The sequence below is a fragment of the Stigmatopora nigra genome, chromosome 23, assembly GCF_051989575.1.
Source record: "Stigmatopora nigra isolate UIUO_SnigA chromosome 23, RoL_Snig_1.1, whole genome shotgun sequence".
In the NCBI taxonomy this organism is placed as follows: Eukaryota; Metazoa; Chordata; class Actinopteri; order Syngnathiformes; family Syngnathidae; genus Stigmatopora; species Stigmatopora nigra.
This window is the reverse complement of record NC_135530.1, coordinates 5,998,578-6,012,407: the sequence shown is the minus strand read 5'-3', so window position 1 is coordinate 6,012,407 and position 13,830 is coordinate 5,998,578. Positions and strand designations below refer to the sequence as shown.

Genomic DNA, 13,830 nt, shown 5'->3' with positions numbered 1-13,830 from the left:
TGCGCCTTATGTATGAAAAAAAAACAAAAACAAAAAACCACCACTGTCGGATGTTAAAAAAAAAAACACAAACGCCTGAACTGAAACAATACTGTTAAATATGCAGATGCCATCTTAGTTTACAAAATCTTCCATCATATATCTCCTCCCCCAGTGCAGGATTTTATAAAAAAAAATTCCAATACATCAACAATGGCTGGCTCTAGAGGTGACTGTGTAGTGAGTGCTTCATCCCTAGAAGTCAATAGCAATTACCGTATTTTCACGACTATAAAGGCGCACTTAAAAGTCTTACATTTTCTCCAAAATAGACAGTGCGCCTTATAATAATACAGTGCGCCTTATATATGGAAAAAATGTCATTCATTGAGGGTGCATCTTATAGTGCGGTGCGCCTTATAGTCGTGAAAATACGGTAACATCCATTCAAGATGACGGAATGATTTCCATTGAAAATCTTTTTAGTCGCATCGGGATGCTTTCATTTTTTTGCCCTTGCAGCTGTGATTATCCATTTCCCGCATGATGTTTATCTGCAGGGGTAAAGACGCAAAAGATCCGGAGTAAATAACACAAGGAGGAAATGACTAGCTATGTTTTGCCCACGGCAAGGAGGAAATCTCCATGGGACATCTACGGAAATATGTACGGAAATACACTCGGTAGCAAACGTTTAATCACTTTTTTCCCACGCGCATGTAAAATTAGGAACCAAGACAAACCTGCAGAGTGATTGAGTAACTTTAAATACATATTAACAATGTGTATACCGCATTTACTCACATATAAGCCGCCCTCTGATTCACGTTTTTCACCTCTATATTCATGGTTTTAAAAGAGAGTACTAATGTGTTACTTTGAAGGTAATATCGTAGGAAAAATCATTGCACGTGGTATTTCTGAGATTCCATATGAATCAAAAGCACATTATTAAGGTCAATATTATAAGGATTTAATTGATCCAGTAATGTGTTTTTTAATTACTGCAAAACAGAAAATAACCAACAAATAGTTAATGTTACTTTGCCGACGTCTACTGGTGAAAGAGTTCAGCGAGTTTGGTACTCGGACGTTTGGTCGCCGGATGTTTGGTCGCCGGACGTTTGGTCGCCGGATGTTTGGTCGCTGGATGTTTGGTCGACGAACGTTTGTTCGCCGGACGTTTGGTCGCCGGACGTTTGGTGGCCAGACGTTTGGTGGCCAGACGTTTGGTGGCCAGACATTTGGTGGCCGGACGTTTGGTGGCCGGACGTTTGGTCGCCAGACGTTTGACAACATGACAGAAATGATATTTATGAGAGTTTAATGAGTTCATGAATCAAAAGCAGATTATTAAGGTCAATATTAAAAGGAATTAATTCATACAGTAATGTTTTTCTTATTACTGCAAAACAGAAAATAACCAACAAATAGTTAATGGTACTTTGCCGACCTTTACTGGTGAAAGAGTTCAGTGAGTCTTGTGCACATATAAGCCGTACCCTTGAATCAGTTACAAACACGGTTTATATGTGAGAAATATGTTATGTCATATTTGTATTATGTGCCACTTTAACAAACAACTCCCCTTAAAAAATACGAGACAATTTTAAAAGACGCAGCCGGTAAACAAACCTTTCGCCATAACATCTTCTTATATAACAGAACCAATGGTTTTCCTTTCTAATCCTTAAATCACTTTCTAAGAAAAGTCCCCCGCCTTCTTCCAAAATCTCTGATAAATAAAATAAGAGTGTTCTTTCAATATTGCCTTTACGGTGGATGATAAAACAGCATCAAATATGTCTCACTCCTCCATCTATTTTGCTCTTCCTCCCCCATTTGGAGGTCAGCTGGTACATTATAGCATCTAAAATGTCCCTGTGATTAAATTTAAAATAGTGATCTCATTCTATTTTGAAAACATTTTCTTTCATAATTTCGGCACTGAAATGACACGATGACAATAATTTGTACGAATGAAAAAAAATACATCCTTTGTGTGCCTTGCCATTGTATTGGCTGCAGCCCGCATTGCGCATGCGCGGCGCTTGCCAAACCCACATGCTCGCTGTTGCCTCTGGCTCTCCGGCGTTCTCTGACCAGAGAGACGTGCACCGCACAGCGCGCTGCTGCGTTCGCCCAGCCCCCGATCTCCCCCCCTGCCCGGCCCGGCCCGGGGAGAACCATGGCTCGCCGTGACACACTTTCACTACGCCGGGAGAAGCTCCGTGCGGCGTGGAGAGCCGCGCTTTCCAGCGGCTGACCGACAACGGACTCGCATTTCCTGGCGCTTCCCCTCAGAGGCATCCCCGCTTCATCCTTCCTCGGTCGGTTACGGCTCGGAGAGATGATCCCGGAGCTCTTGTGCACCGTCGTGGCTGCGGGGGTGTACGTCAACACGCTGGATGCCGACTTTTGCTACGATGACAGGTAGGAAGGAAACTGAGCATCCTCCGCCTTGGACTTTACCTCCCGGCCGCTGTCACCCTGGTTACCCTAGTTAGGTTACCATGGTTACACAGCTTTGTTTTGCCTGTGCTGTTGTTATCAATACGTGCATCGTTGTAGTAGTCGGCGTGATTGTCTTGACTAATTCGGCGGACATTGAGAGCAATAAGCGTCAAACTTATTCACCTGAGAGGGTGACGGAGATGGATGTCCAATTCATTTCAACTCAGAAACTGCCATTGACGGGGCTAAACGTCCAATTCCATTTGAAGAGGGAGGCATTTAGCGAATGAATGTCTCGCTTTCACTAAACTAATTAGTCAAAGGATTATTTTTTAAAATACCGTATTTTCACAACTATAAGGCGCACTGGATTATAAGGCGCACCCTCAACGAATTATGCATTTTAATTTTTTTGCCATATATGAAGCACACTGGATTATAAGGCGTCCTCTCTATTTTGGAGAAAATTGAAGAATGGGTTGCCGTTGATGGCGCTAGACATTCACTCAATTTGAAGATTGATTGGACGTCTGTTAAATAGACTGGTGGTGGTGGTGGTGGTGGGTCATCTTGGGCAGAGGGAGAACATCAATTTTGTAACCTCATTAAGAGATGTCCAATCTATTTGGAGGGGTAGTATGTTTATTTACTGCCATCTCTCCCACTTTTGAAGAATAGAACGCCTGCTCTTCTTAAATTTAATGGGGTTTACATGGCTTAGGAAAGAACAAATCCTGTAGAAAAATGTGACTTGAACTGCCAAATTCTTTAGCTGCCTACACTCCCAGTTCGATTGGATTGGAAGTTTCTCCTTTTGTTTTCAAACAAATCACAAAGTGATGACATAAAAGCAGAATTGTTCCTTCTAATTTGTATTTATTCCATATCTGGGCATACAAACAACGTACCTGAGGACATTGAGGACCATTATGAGCAATATTAGACGTGATCGCTATGGCCACACATGCCAGTATCATAGCTGCCATCACCATGTACACAATTTGTGGTGAAAAATGTGTAAAATATGTGGAAAACCTATAAGTTCTCCACTCTTTGTATCTGTACTGTTAGTGTGTCAGACCTCAGGAAATGAGTCTGAGATCAAACACGAGCGCCATTGCGTGCAAGAACAATGGTCCCATCCAAAGTGGCTTCGGAGTACTTTTCCCACACTTTCCAATCTTGCAATCTTGGCCCAAAAACAACTACACTGACGGGACACCTTGGCGATTAGATTACAACCAAAAGCGTGTGTGTCAATCTATTCTGAACTCATTTATGCGATGCTCATTCTCTAATTTATCTTTCAGTGGATTGATTCAAGTCTCATTGCATTCCCGGGAAAGATCGATCGCCCGCTAAATGGACGATAAAGCCTAAAAACGACATTTGCCGCGTCGGCGAAAAGTCAAGGTGGCGAAAGAACGGTGTCCCGCCGCAACTTTGGGTGATAATCAATGTTCCCTCTAAGCTGCACGTGCGCAATTGCGCACTACTCTCGTCTTCTCTACGCAGCAGCAATCATATGGCGCGCAGTAAATAAAATCCAAACTTTTTAATTATTCTTATTTTTTTTTACCCTTTCCCCATGATGGCACTGTTTACGCGGTAGCCAGTGGCAATAGATCTGTCCACTTTTTATGTTTCTCATGTTTTACAGCATGGTTTACATCAGGGGTGTCAAACTCCCTTTGGTCTGCGGGCTGAATACAGCTAAATTCTAGATCAAGCGGGCCAGACCAGTAAACTCATTGCAAAATTCTATAAAACTAACAATAAGCCCACTTTTTTTCCTTTGTATTAGTCACTAATACTAATAATTAGTGCAAAGAATGAGTAAATTATCAAAATGTTTATTAACAGAATTTTCCTTTTACATTATGAACAAGAGAATAACATAAGAACATAAATAAATGTCAATTCATGTTGTCTGCACGTACTGAAACACTACACCCCTAGCGGATAATACAAGAACTACAAATGTTAAAGAAAATTCATATTTTTTTATACAATGCAGCTTTCTTCCCCGGGCCGTACCAAACCACCAGACGGGCCGGATCCGGCCCACGGACCGTATGTTTGACACCCCTGTAGCATGTTTTACATGAAAAATTAGAGGGAACATTGACATGCACCTGCTTATGGCAGGTATGGTACTGGTGTGCCCATAGCGAGCAATGATGATGTCGCTCACACTAGTCCTTAGTGCGCTCACAGAGGTTGTCTTTCTGCCCAGACCAAGGAAAAATTAGAGTGAAAATTGGTGATGATGTCAATAAAAGTCTGCGATAAATCTTTAGGCCCAACTGGGGAAGATCTATGGGAAATCAATGGCTAATAAAAGGTACTGCCATGGGATTCACCACCATCCGCGCGCAAGCTCCATTGGAAAAGTCACTTGTATGAATGTTCCGTCCACTACCCAGCCCTCCCAGATCAAATGGATTGGACGTCTACTTGAGAGAAAGGCCCCCTGGCATGTTTGCAATCAGCCTGCGTTTAATTACAGCGTCTGACTTTAATTAAGGCGGCTTCCGCCTTGATAAATGTGTTGCTTGATTAAAAAAATTGGAACGGGCCAAACAACACACGAGATGCAGCTGTGTGCATGACTGGGATAAGAATTATGACTCTCTACGTACAGCAGTGTTTTTTATAGCGTTCATTTAATCAGTCTTAACGAGGAGATTCAATAAGGAGCGACCCGTCGGCGCCGCTCGCGCAAATTGGTGAAAATAACTGAATCGTACTGAGCGGCGATAAGATGTTTATGAAACAGACTGAGAATTTTATTTTATACTGAGAATTGAATGCTCTATTCCAGTGGTTGTTCAAAATGCAGCTGGAGGGCTGGAAGTGGCCCACTAGGGGGTCCGATCCGGCCCGTGGAAAAGCCTGCAGGGTGGCTCCTGCTTTTTCTGAACGACACCAATAGGCCCGTGACCGGACGTTTGGTCGCCGGTCTTTTGATCGACGGTCAAATGGTGACATAGAGTTTAATGTAGAAACCAGCTTTCAAAATTATGTTCATGAGAGAGGGTTTAATTTCTAAGTACTGTTTAATATCTAAATACTGTTTAATATTTAAGTACTGTTTAATATCTAAGTACTGTTTAATATCTAAGTACTGTTTGATATCTAAGTTTTGTTTGATATCTAAATACTGTTTAATATCTAAGTACTATTTAATATCTAAGTACTATTTAATATCTAAGTACTGTTTAATATCTAAGTACTGTTTAATAGCTAAGTACTGTTTAATATTTAAGTACTGTTTAATATCTAAGTACTGTTTAATAGCTAAGTACTGTTTGATATCTAAGTTTTGTTTGATATCTAAATACTGTTTAATATCTAAGTACTATTTAATATCTAAGTACTATTTAATATCTAAGAACTATTTAATATCTAAGTACTGTTTAATATCTAAGTACTGTTTAATAGCTAAGTACTGTTTAATATTTAAGTACTGTTTAATATCTAAGTACTGTTTAATATCTAAGTACTGTTTGATATCTAAGTATTGTTTGATCTCTAAATACTGTTTAATATCTAAGTACTATTTAATATCTAAGTACTATTTAATATCTAAGAACTATTTAATATCTAAGTACTGTTTAATATCTAAGTACTGTTTAATAGCTAAGTACTGTTTAATATTTAAGTACTGTTTAATATCTAAGTACTGTTTAATATCTAAGTACTGTTTGATATCTAAGTATTGTTTGATCTCTAAATACTGTTTAATATCTAAGTACTATTTAATATCTAAGTACTATTTAATATCTAAGAACTATTTAATATCTAAGTACTGTTTAATATCTAAGTACTGTTTAATAGCTAAGTACGGTTTAATATCCAAGTGCTGTTTGATATGTAAGTACTGTTGAAAACATTCGATATTTAGATATTAAACTCTCATGAATATGATTTTGAGAGCTGGTCTCAACAGTACTTAGATACTAAACAGTACTTAGATATTAAACAGTACTTACATTTAAACAGTACTTACATTTTAAACAGTACTTACATTTTAAACAGTACTTGGATATTAAACTCCCTTTCTTAGATTATAAACGCTCCCTCATGAATTTAATTTTGAGAGCTGGTTTCAACAGTAAACTCTGTCACCATTTGACTGGCGACTAAAAGAGCGGCGACCAAACGTCCGGTCACCCAATAGGCCGTGTTGTACTGTATCCAATCTGCTATGGGTCCTCCTTTCTTTCTGCGATAAGATCCTTTCAAATTGAGAACTGTTAAACTTAACGGGCGAATGGAAGCCATCTGCCCGACCATTGCTTCCATTCTGGTCGTCCTAGAAATGTGACCTTTTTGACCTCTGACCAAAGCCCAAATTCTTGCCACGGATGGCCAGCTATAAATTATAAAAGCAGTATGGTACAATGCAATAAGACATGGATTTCTAATCCTGTTTGGTCCAACTGTTGACAAATCTCCCAAGCACACTCTCAAACTCCATCCCAAACCACATATGGTATCATAAAATGACATTATATTCCTCGGCCATCTTTTGTCCCTCCTGTGTGGTCTTGGCAACCCTCAGAAGAAGAACATGTAGACACAATGTGAGTTTTTTTTCTTTCTTTGACACGTGCTCAATGAGCAGCAGCAATAAATACCCGACTTGTGCAAACTTTCGGGACTGAAAAAAAAAAAAGAAAATAGGCAGCCGCAACACTACTTGCCTTTTGGTGGGATGCCGAAATATTTTTCCCATCTCGACATGCATAATTTAGCGACCTTCATTGCGGTGAGATGGATGAAAAGTAATAATAGAAAAGAAGAGATAAAAATACCATGCTGGAAAATTCATTTAAAAACAAATGCCGATCATGGAATCATGGGTCATTCTGTCCACTGCCACCTCACACATACACTTAACTCTTTGACCGGATGTTTGGTCGCCGGTCTTTTGGTCGCCGGTCAAATGGTGACAGAGAGTTTACTGTTGAAAGCAGCTCGCAAACTTATATTCATGAGAGAGAGTTTAATATATAAGAGAGAGAGAGAGAGTTTAATATCTAAGTACTTATGAAACCAGCTCTCAAAATTATATCTAAGAGAGAGAGAGAGAGAGTTTAATATCTAAGAGAGAGTTTAATAACCATGAGAGTTTAATATCTAAGTGCTATTGAAACCAGCTCTCAAAAGTATATCTAAGAGAGCGAGTTTAATATCTAAGAGAGAGTTTAAACCAGCTCTCAAAATTATATTCACGAGAGAGTTTAATATCTAAATATATGCTGTTTTCAACAGTACTTGGATATTAAACAGTACTTGGATATTAAACAGTACTTAGATATTAAACAGTACTTGGATATTAAACAGTGCTTGGACATTAAACTGTACTTAGATATTAAACAGTACTTGGATATTAAACAGTACTTGGATATTAAACAGTATTTGGATATTAAACAGTAATTGGATATTAAACAGTACTTAGATATTAAACAGTACATGGATATTAAACAGTACTTGGATATTAAACAGTACTTGGATATTAAACAGTACTTGGATATTAAACAGTACTTGGATATTAAACAGTACTTAGATATTAAACAGAGCTGGTTTCAACAGTAAACTCTCTGTCACCATTTGACCAGCAATCAAACGTCCGAGGACCCTTAACTCAATTTAACTGACAGGGATAGAAGTTCAATCTCTTTCAATAGGGAGGCCCAGCCCACCCAGTTCAAATAGATTAGACGTCAATGCCAACTTTTAAAGATTTGATGTCTAGAATTGAGCTAAAAAAAGCTTGAAGTATATTGGATAAATACAGTACTATGCTATATTTTTATGCTGAGACAAGGGAAGTAAACTTGTGCACAACAAAGACAATATGGATAAACATGTGCAGAAATGCTAAATCAGGTGCAGAAATGTGCAATCGGGATATCCCTAGCTTAAACAAAGTGAAGGCTGTCACCCGATCTCCCTCCCTCGTGCCGATTCTGTCCCACGGTGGCTTTTATGAGGTGTGAAGCACCAAATTATTTCCACACACGCATAGCACAGCGAGTGGACCCGCCCCTGCCTTTCAAAGCTGACATTTTACAAGAGTAAGTTGGACTAACCACGCGTGAAACTGCAGCCACGGCGGCCGAGAGTTTCCGGGGTTTATGAGGCGTTCCTGGGCCTTGACCAAAGTTTTGGCGTGGGCGTCAAAGCGCTTAATTCAAAATACTTTGGGATAGGCTTGATTGGTATATGGCAGGGGTCAGGAACCTTTTTGACAAAGAGAGCCACAAACTACCGTATTTTCACGACTATAAGGCGCACCGCATTATAAGGCGCACCCTCAATGAATGACATTTTTTCCATATATAAGGTGCATTGTATTATAAGGCGCACTGTTTATAAGGCGCACTGTATTATAAGGCGCACTGTATTATAAGGCGCACTGTCAATTTTGGAGAAAATGTAAGACTTTTAAGTGCGCCTTATAGTCGTGAAAATACGGTAATTGCTATTGACTTCCAGGTATGAAGCACTCACTACACAGTCACCTCTAGAGCCAGGCATTGTTGATGTTTTGGATTTTTTTTGTATAAAATCTTGCAGTGGGGGAGGAGCTATATGATGGAAGATGTTGTAAACTAAGATGGCATCTGCATATTTAACAGTATTGTTTCAGTTCAGGCGTGTTGGTGTTTTTTTAATATCCGACAGTGGTGGTTTTTCATTTTTGGTTATCGGTTTTTTCCATATATAAGGCGCACTGGATTATAAAGCGCACTGGATTATAAGGCGCACTGTCTATTTTGGAGAAAATTTAAGACTTTTAAGTGCGCCTTATAGTCGTGAAACTAAGGTATTCATATTTTCCAATGTTATTCCTTGTGAGCCATAGTACGAATTTAAAAGTCAAAATACATACATGTTAATGAGTGTCTTTTCAATTTTTGGGGGTAATTTCAACACTTTTAAAGAGGAAAAAATGAATATTTTTAAAAAGATTCTTATGCTGTTGCCAATCAAATGAGAGGATGCATATCAGAAGAGTCTACTGCAAAAAAATGAAGATTAAAGCAGTTCTAGATGTAATATCTCAGTTCTATCATCAGCGGTTTCCATATTTTAGCCCCCAGGTTAGCAAAAAGTCAGATGCATTCATCAAAAGAGCCACATGTGGCTCCCGAGCCATAGGTTCCCTACCCCTGGTGTATGGCCTGGCCCTTTAAGAATTTTGGGTAAATCTAGAAAGCTTGAGAGGAAATAAACAATGTCCTCGTTAGAATTGTATTTGTCAGTAAAGAAAAAACATGTATTTTTCTGTTTTTGACAGAAACCCAAAAGGGTAAAAAAAACGTACATGCAATTCGTATTTGAGCGCAAAGCCACAAACAGGAACTGTTTTGTGAACTAGTTATTTTTTGACAAATCCTTTCGTAAATTCAAACAAACACGCCACTTTGACGAGACGTCGATCGAATGGTGTTGGATTGAAATGAACGAAAACACATGTGCAAGCTTACGCGGCGCTTAAACGACACGGCCGTGTTACATAGCCAAAATGGAAAGGAGATTTTGTGTGTTGCGTCTTTGGAGGCCTGTTTCTACTTAGAAAGTGATCACTTTGTGACACATTTTCATCGGCACTTGTGAAGACCGCACGACGAATGTTATTCATTTCCAAGGGACATATTTCCTGGCAGGCCCATTTACTGTCAGCCCCCCCCCCCCCCCCCCCCCCAACAAGATGAATAATATTGCTCACATGCCCCTCTGGCCTAGATATTGCACCAATATTTATAGACTTCCAGCACAACTTTAAAAGCCACTACAGAATGACAATTATTTGAAGTATTTCTTCCAGCAGAATACAACAATTCCATCTTAAGTCAGTGGCGCCTTTTGCCGAATCTTGTCGTTATTATCTGTTGTTAAGCGGCATTAGTGTGTATGGCTTAATATTTCAACGCGACCGGACGTTTGGTTGCTGGTCTTTTGGTCACCAGTCATTTGGTTGCTGGTCTTTTGGTTGCTGGTCTTTTGGTCGCTGGTCTTTTGGTCCTTTTTGGTCACCCGTCAAATGGTGACAGAGAGTTGACTGTTGAAACCAGCTCTCAAAATTATATTCATCAGAGAGAGAGTTTAATATCTGAGTACTGTTTAATATCTAAGTACGGTTGAATGTCTAAGTACTGTTTAATATCTAAGTACTGTTTAATATCCAAGTACTGTTTAATATCTAAGTACTGATTAATATCTAAGTACTGTTGAAGTCAGCTCTAAAAAATACATTCATGAGAAAGTTTAATATCTAAATATCTACCATTTTCAACAGTACTTAGTTATTAAACAGTAGTTAGATATTAAAAAACACTTAGATATTAAACAGTACTTAGATATTCAACAGTACTTACATATTAAACATTCTTTCTTAGATATTAAACTTTCTCTCTTAGGTATTAAATTTTCTCTCTTAGATATTAAACTTTCTCTCTTAGATATTAGACTTTCTCTCTTAGATATTAAACATTCTCTCTTAGATATTAAACTTTCTCTCTTAGATATTAAACTTTCTCTCTTAGATATTAAACTTTCACTCTTAGACATTAAACTCTCTCTCAAGAATATAATTTTGAGAGCTGGTGTCAACAGTAAACTCTCTGTCAACATTTGACCGGCGACAAAAAGACTGGTGACCAAAAAAACGGCAACCAAAAGACCGACGACCAAAAGACTGGCGACCAAACGTTCGAACACCATATTTCACTATCCTAGATTAACAAGTTTAACCACCAAAAGGAACATTTTATGGGAAGGCTGCATTTCAAAACTTGTTTTTCATATGAATGTCATTTACGTGTGGTTATTTAACGCCAGCCTCATGAATACTTTCTTCATTTTGAAGGCTCAAGAGTCATGCGTGGCGTCACAGCGAGGAGATTCATTAGCGGCGCCACTCCGAGTGGAATGGTTTTGAACCAGGATCAAGGACATTGTTCAGGGACATTATCATACCGCAATTCGTATTGGTGAAGATTAAAAACAGGATTGGGGTCACACCCGCCTCGGGATGAAATATATTCCCCATACCGAAAGCCATTGAAGTGAATAATTCGCCTGTAAATTATTACTAGGGATCATTTGTCAAAAACGCATGCTTTACTAACCAGACACAATTTATTTGGAAAGCCATAGTAATTCTATTTTCCACAGGAAATCAACGGGAAGGCCCGTGTAAATGTAGACGTAAAGGAATAGGTTTGTAGTGTGCCACAATTAGTCATCGATAAAAAAATAAACAGCTGCGTCCATTAAAGGAGTGGTCGCCGTGCTAATGACTTGACCTGGCATTTATATCAAACGCAAAAAGAGTCCCTGTTCTGTCTTAACTGGTCTCCCAGTTCCCGTCGTAAAATGCAGAATGCTTTGACGAGCAGCCGTAGTATTAGCATTAGCCGTGGCCGGGAAAGCACTTGACCTGATTGCAAAAGCAGAGCGGCACCAGAACGAGCTAAGTTGGAGATATCCAGCCTCGCCATCTCGTCTAGGATCCTCCGACTCCATGTGACGTTGACAAGATTTGATAACGGGGCCCAAAGGTCAGATACGCTTTCAAAAGATCATACGAGTGTTGTTTAAAAAGAGCCACAGAAAAGCTGTTGAGGGGTCTCCTCAGACAAGCGAAGTGGAGTGATTAGCGGGCCTCGGACCCCCAGGGAAGACCCCTCCTCCGGCACACGACTGTTGACCCCAAGCGAGGATGCCGTTTGAGGAACGACCAGGGAGGGTCACGTTCTCCCATTGCTATGTGTCCTACATCAACTCAGGGCTGGCTTTGTTTGATACCCCTCCCCCCATGGCGCCGACTTCCTCTGTGGTGAATGACCACACGCGTTTGGTCACCGCTCTTTTGGTCACCGGTCTTTTGGTCACCGGTCTTTTGGTCACCGGTCTTTTGGTCCCTTTTAGTCGCAGGTCTTTTGGTCACTGGTCAAAAGTACTTAGATATTAAACAATACGTACATATTAGACAGTACTTAGATATTAAACTATCTCTCTTAGATATTAAAAAGTACTTAAATATTAAATTAACTCTCTTAGATATTAAACAGTACTTAAATAGTAAATCATCTCTCTTAGTTATTAAACTATCTCTCTTAGAAACTCTTCCTCATTAATATAATTTTGAGAGCTGGATTCAACAGTAAATTCTCTGTCACCATTTGACCGGCGACCAAAAGACCGGCGACCAAAAGACCGGCGACCAAAAGACCGGCGACCAAAAGACCGGCGACCAAAAGACCGGCGACCAAAAGACCGGCGACCAAAAGACCGGCGACCAAAAGACCGGCGACCAAAAGACCGGCGACCAAAAGACCGGCGACCAAAAGACCGGCGACCAAAAGACCGGCGACCAAAAGACCGGCGACCAAAAGACCGGCGCCCAAAAGACCGGAGCCCAAAAGACCGTCCACCAAACGTCCGAGCACCGCAAGCAATGTACCCAGACCGTCTAGCTGTCAGCATCATACAGCAACATGTACAGAATCTTGAATTTAGCTTAATAAGGGGAATTGTAATCATTAATAAGTGGAGCAATTGGCCAAGGTTGACAGGTATGTGTTAGAGACGATGGTACAAATGACCAAATCGAACAATAAACGAGGGATGGCAGCCCATACACACTTCCAAGACTTCAGACTGGCCTTAGAGATTCTGCAATGATTGCTTATTAATCTTTTTAGCCATAATTTAACACCACTAGCTCACGTGTCGTCTTTCCTCACTGACCACCGCCAGAAAAGAATGGCGCATATTTGTTCTGGGAATCTAAATATTAAAACCAAGCGAGTTTATCGAAATAGAAGAGCAATTTCACAAAACACTACAGCCTTTGTGGCCGCCAATTTGCCTATTGCTGAGGAATCCAATGATGCACTATACTACACAAAAGTGTGATTGTAACTCAGCCAGCAGAATTACATTTCATGATAGCTGCTATTTATTAGAAACCGGTCGTCCTAATAGTGCCAGCTATTTATAAAAAAAAAATAAAAAAAAAAAGATTCAACAGCACCCTGTGTTATAATTATCCTGAAGATATGCAACTCCAGTGCCTGAAATTTAAATGTTGTAAGACAAAGTGGGGGACATTTTCCATTGAAAATGAGTAACTGTATGCATATGGGAAAAAATGGCTGGTTGGTGACATCATTCTTTTGTGGTGGTTGTGTGTGGGTGTGTGTGTGTGTGGGGGGGGGATTTCCTTCATTTACATAAGCAAAACAGAATAACAATGAGTGATGCTCAATCTATTCAGACCAGTCGAGCTTTAAAATTCCAATCGTTAAACTTCTTTCGCACATAAAAAAGCTGAAAACCGGTCGTGTACATTATGAATAGCGAGTCCTGTAGCCT

General features: G+C 39.8%; 1 protein-coding gene across 1 annotated transcript in view; it reads left to right on the top strand.

Annotated features, from left to right (window-relative positions):
- Positions 1-2,045: 2,045 nt before the first annotated feature.
- LOC144181514 (protein O-mannosyl-transferase TMTC2-like) overlaps positions 2,046-13,830 on the top strand; it is a 29,223-nt gene continuing 17,438 nt past the window's right edge. The window contains exon 1 of the mRNA XM_077710062.1: positions 2,046-2,412. Coding sequence (XP_077566188.1) covers positions 2,330-2,412 — 83 coding nt within the window. The 5' untranslated portion in view covers positions 2,046-2,329. The remainder of the gene's footprint in view (positions 2,413-13,830) is intronic.